Source organism: Micromesistius poutassou (assembly GCF_964030765.1).
Source record: "Micromesistius poutassou genome assembly, chromosome: 5".
Taxonomy (NCBI): domain Eukaryota; kingdom Metazoa; phylum Chordata; class Actinopteri; order Gadiformes; family Gadidae; genus Micromesistius; species Micromesistius poutassou.
The window spans coordinates 4,294,424-4,312,858 of NC_140275.1; the positions used below are offsets into that span (position 1 = coordinate 4,294,424).

Consider the following 18,435-nt stretch of genomic DNA (forward strand, 5'->3'; position numbering starts at 1 on the left):
GTCAAAAGAGGGAAACAGATTCAAGTTAGTTGTCTAGACCCTCTGTGTGTGTGTGTGTGTGTGTGTGTGTGTGTGTGTGTGTGTGTGTGTGTGTGTGTGTGTGTGTGTGCGTGTGTATTAACTATTTTGGATTAAAAAAATACTCAAATATATTATATATATATACATTATATTATATATTTTTAATATAATAATTTGTATTGTTGTATTGTTGTAATTGCAAGTAATTGATATTTATTAGCAAAACAGCCGACATGGGGGAATGTATTTGTTGTTTGCTTTTCATAGTGAGCCAACAACAGATATTATATAATATATAATATAATATATATTATTATATATATTCCTCCATGCCTGGTGTTTTGCTTTGGCCACACCCTTTACTTTAGTGGACCAATCAGATGAAGGCCTATGGTGACATAGACTTGCTGTGGGATTGGGCCATGCCTGCTTTATTGTAACACAGAGAAAGTTTCATTGGCTACTGGAATAATGTGAGCCTCACATTTGCCTTTTTCTTGAAGATTTTTTTATTTGTCTTGCACACACACACACACACACACACACACACACACACACACACACACACACACACACACACACACACACACACACACAGTTTTAGTGAGATACAATGTTTTTTTTCTGTATTGTAAGACAAAATTCATTATTTCAACATCCAATGAGCCATGTCCCACCAAACTACACTGGATCCCCACCTGGAGAATCATTGTGGCAGACTATCCTGCAGCCACTAGACACATGTTCACATTCTGCATGTCATCACATGTTCACATGCTGCGTGTCATCACATGTTCACATTCTGCATGTCATCACATGTTCACATTCTGCGTGTCATCACATGTTCACGTGCTGCGTGTCATCACATGTTCACGTGCTGCGTGTCATCACATGTTCACGTGCTGCGTGTCATCACATGTTCACGTGCTGCGTGTCATCACATGTTCACGTGCTGCGTGTCATCACATGTTCACGTGCTGCGTGTCATCACATGCTGCGTCTCATCACATGTTCACATGCTGCAATCCTGAGAAGGAACACAGAAGAGGGATAGTTTGGACAATAGGTGACCTAACATAATCATTGATATAATACACAACAAGCACAGTTTGAGAGAAAGGATGAGGCTGGTAGCGTCATGTGGGATGGCCAGGTGTCACCCCTCAGCTACGGGCCTGAAGGCCGTCCAGCGCACTAAGACAGATGGTCTTCACATGAGGATGATGTGAGTCAACCATGTGCTCCTGGGTCTGTTCAGGGTCAGTACGGAGGCGGACACCAGAAAAAGACTTCCGGCACCCTTCACCTCCCCAACGTCACTGGAGACGACGGGGGTGTTTATGATTGCGTCACTTCCAACCCTCTCCTCAACGTGTCCCGGTGCAGCGCGGCGGCGACGCTCACGGTGCTCCGTGAGTCAGCCCGGGTCACTTGTTTATTCATCTGTTTATCTTCATTTACTGGTGGTATGCTGGTAGGATGAGCATCACAGCATCACACCAGTGTCTGTACTGACTCATCCTGAGGTCACCACACCAATAAGCAGCTTCAAGGGGTTTGCAGGTTCAAGAGTCAACATGTTTTTATTTGCCTAATACAACATATTCCAGTGGAATTATTTTTTCCATGCATTCCAAAAAATACAAAATATAAAAAAATACAAATAAGAAATACAAAAAATAATTCAACATATAAAATGTTACTGGACTAAATATTAATGTGTGCGTTCATAGCTGTTGCTACCCTGGAAATCCAGAGTTCTCGCGAGAGCACAATTTGAATTTGCTCAGCGAGTCACTCTGGGAACAAGCAATATACTCACTCGCGATTCCCCTGGCCCAGAACATTAACCAATCACATCAGTGTATCTGATATAGGCTGGCCAAAAGCGTTGCTGTTTTACCGACCGGATACGGCAAGAGTCTTATCTATTGGTTAGCTCCGCTGGTCTGGATACGTCACCCCTTGTATTCTTCTGATTGGTCGTAGTGTTATCCCATTGTGTGCAGTGATATTTTCAAATACATGCTTGGTTCCACCCCTCGAGTTGGGCCGTTTTCATTACTCGTTGCCAGACCCTACAGCTCTCTAGATGTGGGTCTGGATTTCCAGGCTAAGCTGTTTCACATAACTTCTAGTAAATCTGGAATACTTTGAAAAAATATTAGATGTTATGGCAGCTGTACCACCAATATTTAATATTCATATTATTACATTTACACTGAAGAACATATATGAAACTCCCTCTTTTGGCATAAATGACAGATCAGTGGACCTGCCCAGATACCCATGGGCAATGTGCTCTCACCTGGGGCCCATTTACCTTCCCTCCCAGGAGCCCCTACAGGACTGCAGATTACCCAGGGGCCCACCTCCATCACCGTCGCCAAGGGAACAGAGGCTGTGATGCGTTGCACTGTCAAAGGGAGTCCAGTTCCCATGGTGCATTGGTTCAAAGACAACCGTCTCCTGACCAATCACACGGCCTCGCTGCACTGGCAGGACAATGGCCAGCTGCTCACATTCAGGTCACACACGTGGTAGACACTAAAGCATTTGTTATGCCTGGGCTCTTCCATTCCCATCTTTCTGTATGGGGAATATGGCAAAAAGGCCAACATGACAAATACGACAAATCAGCTTTTATGGTAGTAGAAGAGTCAAGCTCAGGAAAACTAATTAAAGCTGTGTTCAGTTAATAATATTGTTTTCATCCTATTATGTTAGTTTAGTTTAAGATGTGGCTTGTGAACTGTCAATAGGCAGGATCTCTGGATCTGTCTCAGATGGTCAATGAAGGTTTAGTACAACGTCATGCTGCATATTTTACCGGCAGGTTGAGTTATACGCTGTGTTTGTCAGGGCTTTAAGGAGGAGCTGGAGGTGAGGCTACCCAGGAGAAACCAAATATTCCTTCCTATTGCAACCTTACACCTATTATCATAACTTCTTCACAATCTTATTTTCCTTAAAATATATTGATATCCGTCTTCACAGCATAACCCTTCTACTACTACAGAGTTCAAATTGTTTCATGAGAAACTATACCTGTGATCCCATGGTCTCTCTCTCTCGCTCAGCTTTCTATTCTGATGAAACTGAGTGGGAGAGTGTGTCTGTGTGTGTGCGTGGGAATGTTTGGTGCATGTGTCTTTTGGATCTGTGCAGGAATGTGTCTGAGGAGGACCAGGCCTCATACCACTGTGAAACCTCCACTCAGCAGGAAGCCCTCCGCTCCCAGCCTGCCCTGCTGCTCCTGGCTGGTAACACACTCCTCCTAGATAACAAACACACAACAACATGAACCAATACCTGATATAAGTATCATTAAGGTCAACTGTTGAAATTTAGTTTCTTTAAAGCTCATTCTAAGAAACTACACCTTTCGCTTCTGCTTGTGATCAAATGTTCAAATGTATTTAAGTTACTTAAAGTCTTTTGAATCAATGCAATCCATCCATCGCCCCTATTGAATCTGCTCTGTGCTGATCAATGGCGGGAAAATTAATCGGCCATGACGTCTTAAGTAATATCTAGTTAAGTGGGAACCAATTTAGTTTTTAGTATATTATTATATCAAGATAACCTAGCTTCAAGACAGTTGCTGCTTGCTTTGTAGTCTGTTGCTGTCATATGGACATCATCACCATCATGCCAAAGAGCCAAAGCTCTGTGGTGCCAACTCTGCCCACCAGAGGCCACTAGAGGCCGATAGTGTGTAGTCTCTCTTTAAGAAGATGGACTGCATTTTTATAGCACATTTTGTAACCAACCCAAAGTGCTTTACAATATTGCCTGACATGCACCCATTCATACACACATTCACACACCGACGTGGCGACAGCCAGCTCGTCGGGAGCAGTTAGGGTTAGGTGCCTTGCTCAGACACACAGCTAGGAGGAGCCGGGGATCGAACCAGCAACCGTGCGGTTACCAGCCAACCCGCTCTACCCCCTGAGCTAATGCCACCCAGATCTCAGTGGAGAGGAATTGGGAAGTTTGTTGCACCACCCAAACCTAAACACACCCATGATGTGAAATACAGTTCTGGGGTTATGGGTTTCTGCAAATGTGTTTTAATCTGAGAGCTGCTGCCAGAGAATCAGAACAGATATGGCACATCATATCATATCAGGATATGTACATGTCTGCATAGGTCCTTAAAGGGTCACATATCTGAAAATAGTACTAACAATTAAATAGTAAAGTACTTTTCTTCGGTTCAAAATGCCATATAGTTATACAAAATCCCCCCCCCCCAAAAAAAATGAAATATATCTACACATTTAACTGATACGCATGCATATTCAAGCTAATAAATACATGAGCTATGCATTAATGATATAAAAACAATTTTAATTGCCATTTCTGCTCTAAAGATCTTCAATGGGTCAGACAATCCATTGAACATCTGTATGGTTGGACGTCGACGCAACGCAATGACCACTGTCGAGTGTTTCGCCTATAATGGGTTTTTATAGCATGAGGGCTGTGGGAGAACCTTCAGTCACACTAGGTGGGAAGACCTCTCCTGAGCCGTCGCCGAGGACTCTAAAATTTCAAAAATTAAATGGTCAAATATATACTGTTGTGTTAACATTTCATTGACTAAAAATACGTTAGAACACATCCATCTCGAAGACGTGTTCGTTCAGAATCGACTGACTCGATTTCTGACTCTAAGTTTAATATCGTTTTTGGTATTCACTTTGATTCAGGGAGCCTGAGGTCTGAACTTCAAGTCCTGTATTCAGATCAGGACTTGCAGAGAGGGGAAAGCTGTGTGATTTCTTGGTGTTCCTTAAAGACATGGAGTTGGACAGTGCAATGCCTCAGCTTTACAAACTGTTCTCATTAGCGGCAACAATTGGAGCTACAGCTGCAGGTGTAGAAAGGAGCTTCTCCTTTTAAAGCGGCTCAAGTCCTACACCTAACACAATGGACCAAGGCTGTTAAAGCAGCCTAGCTCTGCTGGCGGAGGACACTGGTCAAGTCATTGGAAAATACAGCTAGTTGGTATGATTATGACAGAGCATTTCCTTGAAAAGGAACAGAGAGCATAATTTACATATACATAAATTGACAATTTATATAATGTAGGCCGAAAATGAGCTTCCCCTCTTTGAAAGACCAGCAGCCGCCACTGCCCTATACTGGTTTCTCTTCAGCCCAGGGGCTTAACCTGTGCTGGCCCTCCTTGTACGTGTTAGAGATCCTCGGCTAAGCTCGGTGGAGGAAGACTCTGGTCTATGTGTCCAACACAGGTCACTCGTTTAAGTCCCTACGAAGCTAAGCTAAATTTAGGCTACACACGTTTCGATCGAACTCTGGGGTGTCTCTTACCACTTCAGTCCCTGTGGGCCACGAGGCGGGGAACAATTCTGAACCTCTTTATATTGCCTCACTCTCCGGACCAGTCACCATCAACTCTGTTTGTGTCATGCACCACTTAGCTATTGTGCAAAGGCTGGGAGAGCTGCGGGCTGTCGGTCAGGCCCCTACTGGGGAGCCAGATCAATCATAGAGGAACTGATTTAATCGCCTACTACAACACGTAGTAAGGTTTTAGTTAGATTTTAAAAACTTGTTTACAAAATGATAGAGAAAAGAATAGTCAAGAGAAAGAGGTTAAATGTTAACAGAGTCTAATACATAATACCGTTTTACACAATCTTACAGAAAAATACGATTCATTGGAAGTCTAAATACTAAATCATCATTAGGGTTTCTCGTAAGAGGCCTACACGCTCCTTTCTTCGCATGTCTATTAGAGTCAACAAGTGAGTCTGTTTAGACTTTGTGGGCAGTGTTTCAATAAACCATACAACCAAACTAGATATAAGATAAATATTCCCGTTTCTCGCAGCTTGGTTCTGCGTGGGGGCTATCTCAATAAACCAAAAAAGAAAACTAGATATAAGAGAAATATTACCGTTTCTCCACGCAGTCGTGAACCTCCGTGGTAAAGAGAGAGCAGTTGGTCTTTGTCTGTGCATGTTATTACTTTACAATTGGTCTACCACTACAAGTTTTGATTATGGTATGGTATGGATTCTAGCAACTTGAAAGCTGAATACGACTCAAACGATGTGCAACAAAAACAGAAGATAGGCTGCTAGTTGGTCGTCGTTGTCCATTCTGGTCATTACATTCAAAGTCTATGATGACCGAATACAAAACGCCTCCACTTTTTACAGATTACTAGCGAGTAAAAAAACAGTTTACGGCTATGAAGGCAAAAGTTTTGATGATTTGTTTTGATTTTTTACATACAAAGCATATTTCCGGAAACCCAAGGGGGTCCGTAACCCCCTTGGGTCGACGTCCAACCATAACTGACGCTTAAGACCCAGTGTGTGTGAGGTCACACACTCAGTACGTTTACATGCACAGCTTAATCCGATTAAAGCCATAGTTCGACTATGTGTAGCCGGCGCAGTCTGCATTTCACCGACTACTGTGTTGTGTTCTGCTGCACTGAAGACAGGACGCTGACTTTCTTTTATGGCACTTTATTCTGTACAAGTTCAATGAGAGCAAAGATTCAGGATTCTATCTTCACGGAATGAATCAGCCTCTCTCAGTCAAGTGGAATGCAGACTCACTACTATCTAATTAGTATTTCAAAACCAGAAAATAAAATACAGAAGAATTATCATGGAAAATAAATATATTGCATTAGGCTCATGTGTAGCATGTGTATGTCTGTGTCATGTTGCATGTTTATCTCTGTTATTAACTAATTGCTTTTAGCTTTTACATTTAAAATTATGCAACATGAAATAAACCACCTTCCTTTCACTAGCCAACACATACAGTAACATGCATGATGCAAAATGCATCGGGCTGTTCAGTGCCATTGAACATTAAACGTACAAGAAAACATTTCAATGAACACATTCTAAACCTGGTATTGGGAGTAGGCTACATAGGCCTACCTGTACAAATTCAATGAGAGCAAAGATTCAGGATTCTATCTTCACGGAACGCACGCACGCCGCACATCCAATTACTCACGGCAAAAAAACAAAAAAAACACTCATCCTGAAATGCATGTAGGCCTACAACTTACCATGTGCACTAAAACTACAGTTATAACAGGTATATTTAAAGTTTACATTGCACTGCTGTGGACTCGTACCTCTCTCAGTCAAGTGGAATGCAGACTGAGAAAGGAACGCGAAAATCTAGCATATAGCCACCACTATCCAATAGAGGGCGCAGTTACACAACAAATAAATCTCCCAATACCTATAACAGAGCTGCCAACTCTCACAGTCTCAACTCTTACGCTTTTGCCTGCTTACACACGCTCACACGCCCCCCCTGTATGATGCAGTGTTCCACTCAGCTCTGTCACTCTACCTCGCCGGTACCGGGGGAAACATCACACCCTGCTCTCTCCTCCTCCAGGAATGGAATGGAGCTTTGTCCAGCAGCCCACAAACAAGACAGCGAAGGAGGGGGATAATGTGACTCTGGTCTGCCGGGCTCCCAGGAGCCGCCCCCCCGCCCGGGTGTCCTGGGTAAAGGAAGGCGGGGCCCTGAGGCCACTAGGGCCCCTCCTCACCACGTCCCCTGCTGGAGATCTTGTCTTCCACAGGTCTGGTTGGATCTAGGGGGGGGGGGTAGAGTGTGTGTGCCCGTGTGTACTAGACTCCAGAGTCTATTGAATGGTGGTTCTTGTTGTTGTTTGCTCTCCCAGAGTGCAGCAGGACGATGCGGGGACATACGTCTGCAGGGCCTCCAACCAGCAGCTCAACCGGTCGCTCTCGTCCAGAAAAGTCACCCTCACAGTTCTGGGTACAAACCAACCACATCCAGTACATATAGGGCATGGTACTAATGTACCATCCAGTACATAGAGGGTATGCTACATTAGTACCATACCCTCTATGTGCTGTATGGTACTTTGGTACCATACAGTACATATGGACGAAGTCATAGCCTGAAGTCATTCGTTTAAATAGAAATGCTTCATAGAGAGAAAGAGAGAGAGAGGGAGGGAAGGGGAAGAGAGACACTAGACGTTTCTACACTGCAAAATATGCCCGTCTTATGCACGCCTTTTTCCCGGCATGGTCCGCGTGTTTACACTGCCCGAGGTAGATTGCCTGCTTGAGCTAGCACCCCAATTTACCCTCCTGGACCCTACACACATCGGCGGTTTCATTCTGATGTTAATGCGATCAGACGATCCGCGGTTCCAGGGGGTGGGGGCTTGGGTAGAGGTGTTGCTGCTCTGTCTAGACAGAGACAACGCAACTAACTGGAGAGATGGTGAAATCTGTGAGCTGCTGACTATCCTGGAAGAGAAGGTGATGCAGTCGCATTAAACAAAGACGGGTAAAGATGGTGCGATCTACGAGAATGACGCAGAGGAACGCTTTTGTTGGGATAAAAAACAAGTGGTCAGCAAAATAAAGAATATGCTGGCGTTTTTGCACTTGTAAATAGTTAATCGCGTTTGTAGCCTACACTCCGATGTATACTCATTCTTGCATGCGAGTCTCTTGAATCATTAAAAAATAAAAACATTCGTAGTATGCAAATTATTCTAAAGAGGTCTACTCTCGGTGCGCAGCCCCGCCTTCTCCCGTCAACCAAGAAAGCGTGCTCCGTGAAGACGGGGGATTTTACCCCCTCGGTTTCACACAGCCAAGACGGAAGTTGCCGGGCGTGCCAAGCTGCGACCGAACCGACTTGGCAGTGTGATAAGGCCTGTGTCCCGCTCTCCCCCTCCCTCTTTATCTCCCTCTTCCCTCCGTCCCTCTCTTTTGGCAGTGTGAAAATGTTTAGAGAGAGAGAGAGAGAGGGGAGAGGAAGAGGAAGGGAGAGAGAGGGAGGAGAGAGAGAGGGGGGAGAGGAAGAGGAAGGGAGAGAGAGGGGGAGAGAGAGTGAGAGAGCAGTATTACAGAACTGGTTAAATGCATTACAGTGACTTTTACTTTGAAGTGAAGACTTTAAGCATCATAGTCTATCTAATGGTCTGTGCCCCCCCGCAGCGCCCCCTACGGTGCGTGTGTGGCCCCAGCGGGCGACAGCCCCTCCGGGGGGGTCTCTGCGGCTGCAGTGCGAGGTGGGGGGTCACCCTCCTCCCTCCATCAGGTGGTACAAGAGGGGTCCGTCCACGCAGACCGGTGGGAGGCTCACCGCCGGGTAGGTGTGCAGTTCCTCTCACGGGACGATTTAACATTGTTTTAATTCGTTAGCGCCATGGAAATATAACCACACAATGTGAAATCTAAAACAGTAAGGGACTCCCACAGCAGCTACTAATAAATGACACAAAACAACAGCACACGCACTAACATGGAAAACTTGACATATCACACATCTCAACAGCGACAGCATGTTGTCTTACATGACCGACTAACTAACAGATGTACTGATCATTGGAGAAATGAACAATGTCATTAAATAATCCATTAAATAGCATATTGAAAAGGAACTAAAAATAATATAATATAATAATAATAATAGTGCAAATATTTCCAGATATTATGATGTTAAGGTGATTCCTGAGCTTAAAGTGCTAGTGTATTTACATGGACATTTCCCTAGACCAGGTTACACATGTTCATACGTAGGAGAACTGTGGCTGATAGACGGAGCATGGGTCACCACCCAGAGCGACACAGTGTTCTCCTGACAGCAGCGTGGGGAGAACAGGCCCACCGTTTCCTCGTGGGATGTTTTGGTTCTGCTTTGCGTCACTGAGATGAAATTGATATCCTTCAACCTCGACACTTCAGAGAGGAAGGAAGTGGTCATATTGACACACGGCCTTGAGTGCTTTTTTGGTCCAACACAGACAGAGGAACAGCAGCCTGTACTTCCTGTCTGTGAGGAGCTACGACGAGGGAGTGTACACGTGTGAAGCAACCAACACCCTGGGTCAAGACCGCCATACTGCCACAATAAGGGTCACCGGTAACTGTCCTTTCGCACTCACACACAGTGTGCTGCAACCATGTCTATGCCAACAGGGCCGTTTGGATTTGGTTTCATGCATAGCTTAAGACTCTTCAGGCCTGTTGAGTGACGCTGAGCTCCATGGCTCCATGCTTCTCCCGCTTCCTCCACCAGTGATGCCCGTCATCGTGGGCTTTTCTGGGCAGGTGAGCAGTCGGCTGGGGGCCCCTGTGGAGCTGCCCTGCAGAGCGGTGGGGGTCCTGCCCATCACGTACACCTGGACCAGAGACAACACGACGGGCCCCCACACGTCCACCACCACCACCACCACCACCACCAGAGACGGTGAGGAGAGGACTAACAAATAGCCCAGCGTATAAAAGCTCCACATAGAATTGGTCTATAGAAGTTAAGATAAATGCTTACTGTAAACCCCAAGCAAATCTGAGCAAAAAATTAAACTAGAAGTCATGATATATTGTAGAATCTACAATAATACTTTCTGATATTTTATAATCATCTACAATGTAGATGATTTTATATATTTTTATATTTTATATATATATATATATGTAATAGCAGAAAGTGACTAAATGAGACGTACATCCTGAGTGACAGATGGAGCTCTGAGGATCTCTGCTGTACAGCAGAGCGACGCAGGTGACTACTACTGTAGGGCAGAGAACCAGGCTGGGAGACACACTACACACACTGTCCTCCTCATCACAGGTACACACGCACACACACACACACACACACTGTCCTCCTCATCACAGGTACACACACACTACACTGTCCTCCTCATCTCACACACACACACACACACACACACACACACACACACACACACACACACACACACACACACACACACACACACACACACACACTACACACTGTCCTCCTCATCACACACACACACACACACACACACACACACACACAGTCCTCCTCCTCCTCCTCCTGTCCTTAATCAGTGTCTCTTGTCAGCTCTTGCTCTGCCCTTCCACATTGAACCCCTGGTTGTTATCTCTCCCCTGTCTGTAAGACGAGCCCCCAGAGCCGAGGAGGAGGGGTTGGTCTGCTGTGAGTACGAAGGATCTTCCAGAAGGCTCATGTGTTCCTTTACTTTTCCAGTAAAATGATTGCTTATTCATTCATTCATCTTTCATACTTGATTGTTTCTTTAGAGGACAAATACTAAGGAGGAACTCCCAGCTGTCCAATCCAATAGTTCAGTTCTTCCCTCTGGGAGAAGAAGAGGTCCCTCTGGGACCGACCATGGGCCACATTCAGGTATGTTCACCTGTAGAACCACACCTGTACATCTTCCTTTGTTTGCTCAAATATCCACTGACTCTTCTCTCTGCTCAGACCCAGTGATGTACACAGAACCCATCAGCCACAGGCCGGACGTAGCATTCACATCAGTAAGAGAGACTCTGTTCAGAGAACGACACCCGCAAGGATCACCTGAGTCCCTGCACCTGCTGGCCCAGCCTGAGAACCAGTCAGCCCAGCCTGAGAACCAGCCAGCCCATTCTGACCACCTGCTGGCCCAGCCTGAGAACCAGTCAGCCCAGCCTGAGAACCAGCCAGCCCATTCTGACCACCTGCTGGCCCAGCCTGAGAACCAGTCAGCCCATTCTGACCACCTGCTGGCCCAGCCTGAGAACCAGTCAGCCCAGCCTGACCACCAGCCAGCCCAGTCTGACCACCTGCTGGCCCAGCCTGAGAACCAGTCAGCCCAGCCTGAGAACCAGCCAGCCCAGTCTGACACCCAGCCAGCCCAGCCTGAGAACCAGCCAGCCCAGTCTGACCACCAGCTGGCCCAACCTGAGAACCAGCCAGCCCAGCCTGAGAACCAGTCAGCACAGTCTGACACCCAGCCAGCCCAGCCTGAGAACCAGTCAGCCCAGTCTGACACCCGGCCAGCCCAGCTTTCACTCAACAGTCAGATACTGCAACCTCCCCCTTCCAGCCCGACTCTTCCTCGCCACTCCTTCGCTCATTATCGTTTAACCAAGATATCCACTGCTAGGCAACTCCACAACGTTGTTGGCGAGACGTCGGCGACGCAGAGTGGCAAAGATCAGGAAGTACCCCTCTACCCTGCGGATCCACCCGCACCGCCGGAGAGGATGGGAGCCAGCCTCAGATCCTTCCCTGAGGCGGTGTTTCCCCTCACTAGGTCTTCAGACTCGACAAAGCCCACTACAGCACTGGTCACCCGTAGAGTGAGTCCGCCGCCCCCAGTGACCCGCCTCGGTCAAGATGCGGTTGCTTTGTCCTTAGCATTGACACTGCAAACCTCTCGCCAGTCGTTTACTCCAAGTCCCCCCTCAGGAGCCCCAAGTCCCCCCTCAGGAGCCCCAAGTTCCCCCCCAGGAGCCCCAAGTCCCCCCTCAGGAGCCCCAAGTCCCCCCTCAGGAGCCCCAAGTCCCCCCTCAGGAGCCCCAAGTCCCCCCTCAGGAGCCCAGCTCACTCCTCCTCCTACCAAGGGCTCCCCCGTGGGGTCGCACCTTGCTCCAGACACACATGGGGGTCCTGGAGGTTTGGCGCAGGCCTCCCTCACTAACCATGGCTTGAAAGCAACGCAAAATCCTTCTAGAAGACACTCCACCCAAAGCTCCTTCCCGCAGTCAGCCCCTGAGCCGCCCCCTACATCAATCCACGACCAACCCCAAAGCACTCCCTCGCCTCCAGCTCCTCCTCCCCACGGAGGATCCTCCTGGACGCCATACAACCGTCGGCCTCCCACAGGGCCAGGGCCTTCTGCACCACCGCAAACTCCACTTCCCTCAATTCAACCGCATGGCGCTATTCATGCCCCTCATTCTGTGTCCTCCATCGCCACCACCACCACCACCACCACCACCTCAACCACCATCACCACTAGAGCCTCCATCACCAGCAGTACCCCCCAAACCATCATAACCAGCTCTCCCTCCAGAACCACCACCAGCACCCCTAGCAGTGCCACCAACACCAGCCCCCCCACCGACACCCCCACCAGCACCCCTAGCAGTACCACCATCACCAGCCCCCCCACCACCACCAGCCCCCCCACCGACACCCCCACCACCACCAGCCCCCCCACCGACACCCCCACCCCCACCAGCACCCCTAGCAGTGCCACCATCACCAGCCCCCCCACCAGCTCCACCACCACCACCACCCCCACCAGCTCCACCCCCAGCACCACCCCCACAAGCACCACCCCCACCAGCTCCACCACCAGCTCCACCACCACCACCACCCTCAGCACCACCCCCAGCACCACCAGGGCTGATCATTTAAGCAGCCCTTCCAGAAGGTCCGTCCCTGAGGGTCTGACTCCCAGTCCACAAAGCGTGCCTGATAGCATACGTTTAAACATGAGTCAGGCTGTTGACCCAGCTCTGACCTCTGGAGCCACCAGTAAGCCCAGTCCCACTGTGGGACTGAAGACCAACACCTCCCAGTCACCCATGACCAGCGATGACCCCCGGTAAGAGCAACACCAGCAAACCTTCTGATAAGATACTACTTATTATATTTGATTATATATGAATCCCAGACGTGTCACAGCAGCAGATACATCGCCAGACCAATTTGTAAATGCACACATTAGTTGGTACACTTTAAATTTACAAGGGGTGTTTTCAACACGCTCAGACCAAAATGCTTTCGGACACAATTGCATCGTCCTATACGGAGCCCAGGAGGTGACAGCGTGCATGCGTGCGAGTTACTAAAGGGCGCGTGCATTATAAAACGCACACGCACTTCATAAAACCTTGACTCTACGTCACCTCCTGGGCTTCGTAGAACAACAAGCAATCAGAGTAGTGAAACATACAGCAGCGGCAGCCATCTTGGTTGTTTAGTATCAGTCATCGTCATTGTATCAAACCCGCAGGGTTGCCAACTTTGGGTTTTTGGCTGGCGTGAGAATCTTATAATGCTTACATTATAACAGGGTCCGTGGATGGAATTGTTGACGGGGGGTGGGGGGGGAGTATGGGGTTGCGGGCAGGCAGAGTTGTTGACGTATTGTTAAAAACAATACGATGTGGTCTGGTCTACTCAAGTCATCAACAGAAAATTAACAGGAGTTTTTTTTTTTGCCGTGACATTTGTTGCGTGTGCGTGAGAGCGTGAGATTGATGCTGAAAGCGTGAGTGTCACGCCAGATGCGTGAGAGTTGGCAACCCTGAACCCGTCCATATTACGTATATGTGTATAATAGCTGTGTGTGTGTGTTTTTATCCCAGAGGGACCCAGAGGTCTGCTTCATGGCTGCCAGGGCTGCAGAAACATGACGTCCCCATCGTGGTTGGAGTGGGCGTGTCTCTGGCCTTCATCTTCATTACAATGGCTTTCTATTCGCTGTTTCAGAACAGTGAGCCTGTGCCAATCATTCGAGCAGGTCTGGGTACGCTAAGCCTTGCACCCACCACCCCTATGTCCCTGTGGGCCTCTCCCCCAGCGGCCATCCCATAATGCAGCCTCACACCAGGTCGCTGGAAGGAAAACTAAATGTGGAATGTCTGGAATTTGATACTTGAATTTGTGGATTGAAAGATGGAGGAATGTGTGTTTTCGATGTTCTATGTTTCAGATGTTGCTTTGTCAAATTTGTCAAAAAAAACGGTATTTCTTCTCCTTCTCGTTGGTGTTGTTGTACTTCCTCTTCCTCTCCTCTTGTTCTTGTCCTAGGGACCGTGACACTAACTGACACGCACCAACGAGGTCATAGTGAGTCAAACATTGTGGAGAACCAATGGGGTCAGGAATATTGTTAATATTATCAACTTTGAGCCAAGTATTTGAGTATTTCACAATGTCTGAGAGATCAGCTTAAGTGACACTTCCTCTGCAAGGTCAGGACGCTACGGCAGCCACTGGACGTTATGCTGGAATACTGAGGAGGGGGGGACAAAACAAACGGTTCACAGGAGATCAGCGATAAGCAGGAGGGACCAGAGCTGATAATAATAACAATATATTAATAATAATACCACAGAGCTAGCATTTATAACCAAGATGGCCGCTGGGTGAATCAGACCCGTGGATCAGGCGGTTCTTGATAAACATGGCCAGCGTGTCTCTAACGGGATTCTGCTCTCCACAGCTCAGAGGAACGTGGGCGTCCCCATCAGACACGCAGAACACCAGGCCGCTGGGAAAACATACGACAACAGGTGATTATCAAATTATAAGTGTGCTGAGTGGATTATTTTTAATAATATTATAATTTTAACGTGTAATAATTGTTCAGCACAAAGCAAAATGAAACTGTCATTTGGAATATATATTACTGCTTTAATAATCATAATTAAAATCATAATGTGGTAGCTATCCAGCTCCACAGGTAGAATAAGGCCTAAACAATGTGGTATTGTAAGATGCTTTGGATGAAAGTGTAAATGTCATATATATTTAAATCAGTAAACAATCAAATTCCAATGGTGCCCATATTAAAAGCAGTGCTTTGTGAGTGACATGTGTGCGTGTGCCTACGTGTGTGTGTGTGTGTGTGTGTGTGTGTGCGTGTGTGTGTGTTCAGGGCATTTGAGGATGACGAGTATGTAGCAGTGATTGAGCAGAGCCCCAATACGTCGGACACCCGCGCCCGTCCTCTGGGGCCCGGTCTGGTCATGGTTCAGATGGAGCCCCCACCTGAGGACCTGAGAGAGAACCTCCAGCGGTCCCTAACGGAGGACAGTGCTGTCCCCACGGAGACGTTTCCCCTCGGCGCTCTGCTGGACTCACAGGTTAGAGAGAGAGACCGGGACTACATCCAGCCCCCATGTAGATTTATGCACATCATGTGTGTGAATGCTTAGTTTTCTCTTTTTCACATTCTATATTAAAATGTATATTCTATAAAACTATCATAAATGAGATATTTTTAGAACCAATCAAAGGATTTGGCCCTCCCTCCCTTGCAGGCGGAGGAGGCCTTCAGCCTGCCTCCACCCGGGGCTGGGCTGGGCTGTGTGGAGGACTGGGTCAGCAGCAGCCTCCGCCCGGCCTGCCAGGAGCCTCCGACCCCACCCCCTTCTCTGACTCCGCCCTCCTCTCTGCCTCCTCCTCTGTCCTCCCTGGCCTCCCACTCGCCCTCCCCCACCCTCTCTCTCTGCCCCTCCTCCCCCTCCTCCCCGGCCACCGTACGGGAGGAGAAGCTCCGCTCCTCGCTGAGCCTCCAGACGCCGGCCGAGCCCCTCTCCACCTCCTCCCACGCCTCCACCTCCTCCACCCTCCCCGTCCACCACAGCCTCAGCGTGTCCCACGCCGTGAGCTCCCCTCTCCTCGTCTCCCATCGCGTCTCGCTGGGCTCCTCCACCAGCGTCACCGTGGACGTCACCTTCCACCCCGCCGCCGCCGCTGCCATGGCCATCGCCACCAGCACTCACATCAACTCCACTACCATGGCGGGAGCGGGTCCTCTGTTTAACTTCCCATTGGCTAACAGTCAAGGGAGCGACCAATCCGCTTCGAGAATGCCACACAGCAAGTAGCGAGATTTTACCAAGTGTGGCTTCAAAAAGTTGTTTATGTGTGTTAGTTGTACATATTATCTGATCAAGTCCACTGTACAAAAACTATCATCTTGTCAAAGTATATTTCATAGACAGAGTACTTTATATAGCCTCTCTTTATTCTCAGCACACTGAGACAATGATATAACATATATTGACATATATGTGTTTGAGTAACTTTATTATTTTAATAGTGTACCATAATCAAAGAGATATCAATGTGGGTACAACTTGTAGGTTTATAACATATTTCACTGTTCTGTTCTGTACAATATTGTGTGAAAAGTGAATAACATTTGGCCAGTGGTGTGTATCGTATTGTTTTAATATTTATAAACGATGCCAAGAATAGAAATGGTTGCTCTTGGGAACATATCGCAATTTATATAAAAAATACCAATTCTTGCAACAAGCTAGTGACTGTTAACAAATTTCTCAAACCAAATTTCAAGTTCAATGGGCTATATTCATAACACTAAGTTATACATTATCTGTGTTCAGTATGTGCATTTAACATTTGTAACTTAAACCATGCTCGCCTTTCTCAAAAGTGTTAATCCAGCTAATAAAATAAAATGATTGATCTCAAATGTTTTCTTAATATTTTTCAAGCAGAGATTAGGAAAGGAGAAAGAATTATGCTTTTCGAACAAAATGCATTTGAGAATATAACATTACTGTTAAATCAACATGTAAATGAGGTTGGTTAACAATATGAATATGTTAAAGGTGTGAGCTAGCGTAGCTCTGCTAGCTGGTGTGAGCTAGTGTAGCGCTGCTAGCCAGGTGGTGTGAGCTAGCGTAGCTCTGCTAGCTGGTGTGAGCTAGCGTAGTGCTGCTAGCTGGGTGGTGTGAGCTAGCATAGCTATGCTAGCTGGTGTGAGCTAGAGTAGTGCTGCTAGCTGGGTGGTGTGAGCTAGCATAGCTATGCTAGCTGGTGTGAGCTAGCATAGCGCTGCTAGCCGGGTGGTGGGAGGATTTCTGGGAGTGGCAGTAAGATTCTTTAAAACAATGAGAGTGATTAATAAATCAGTTAAAGGATGTGATTTATTGATAACACTATGGAAATAAATATTGATCAGCATTGAGTATGTCAGGGTTATTTTACGTTACCAGCTAGTTGTAATGTTAGAAATGCGACTTCAAAGAAATGTACCAATGAATAACTTAGAATTAAACCAAAATTTAACGCGGGCCAAGGCTAACAGACCATAAAGCCTGACTCAGACCATTAAGACTGACGCAGACCATAAAGACCCTGACTCAGACCATTCAGACTGACTCAGACCATTAAGACTGACTCAGACCATTAAGACCCTGACACAGACCATTCAGACTGACGCAGATCATAAAGACCCTGACGTAGACCATTAAAGATCCCATGGCATGCTACTTTATGGATGCTTATACGGCCCCTAATACAGTATTTGAAGACGTTCAAGAAATTCAGCCTTGGTGCAGAATTACAGCCACTACGAGCCAGTCCCACAATGAGCTCTCCACAAACGTCGTTTTTAGAGGCGGGTCAAGGTGGAGGGTGGGGGTGTGGCCCTGAGCAGTACCATGTGCTAGTGTTTACAGTGGAACACTGAACACTCCGGGTGCTCCGGCGGGAGTCCTGGAGCTAAATAATATCATATTATATAGATATCTATATAATATAATACATATTTTCATGGTCAAAAGCTGTTTGTGCCTCCGGATGATATTATGAGACTCAAACGACTGCGTCGGGTTCTCAGACGCCTCTGGTTCTTCCACTTCCACGTCAATATTAAGTACAGGCTGAACCGCGAAATGGAGGAGAAAGGGATTGTTGCCAGCGATTGTTGCCCGGGGTTGTCTCCCGCCGGAGCCCCGCTGCCCGCCGGAGCCCCGTCTCGGGAAACAATCCCGGGCAACGGGCAGTGTTCAGCGTGCAGCGGGGCTCCGGCGGACAATCCCGGACATCAATCCGTTATTGTGTTGCGTG

The 18,435-nt window shown here is 47.4% G+C and overlaps 1 protein-coding gene across 1 annotated transcript; it reads left to right on the top strand.

Moving 5' to 3' along the window:
• Positions 1-2,412: 2,412 nt before the first annotated feature.
• LOC311343968 (uncharacterized protein) lies at positions 2,413-16,442 on the top strand (the record flags this gene model as incomplete). Its single annotated transcript, XM_084468920.1, has 17 exons — positions 2,413-2,549; positions 3,190-3,284; positions 7,435-7,624; positions 7,727-7,824; positions 9,027-9,180; positions 9,836-9,954; positions 10,111-10,281; positions 10,555-10,665; positions 10,985-11,022; positions 11,127-11,232; positions 11,311-12,168; positions 12,258-12,446; positions 13,336-13,426; positions 14,193-14,353; positions 15,053-15,122; positions 15,488-15,695; positions 15,873-16,442. Exons 1-17 carry the CDS (start codon positions 2,428-2,430, stop codon positions 16,440-16,442), a joined length of 3,351 nt encoding a protein of 1,116 aa, XP_084325046.1. The 5' UTR covers positions 2,413-2,427.
• Between the last annotated feature and the right edge of the window lie 1,993 nt (positions 16,443-18,435).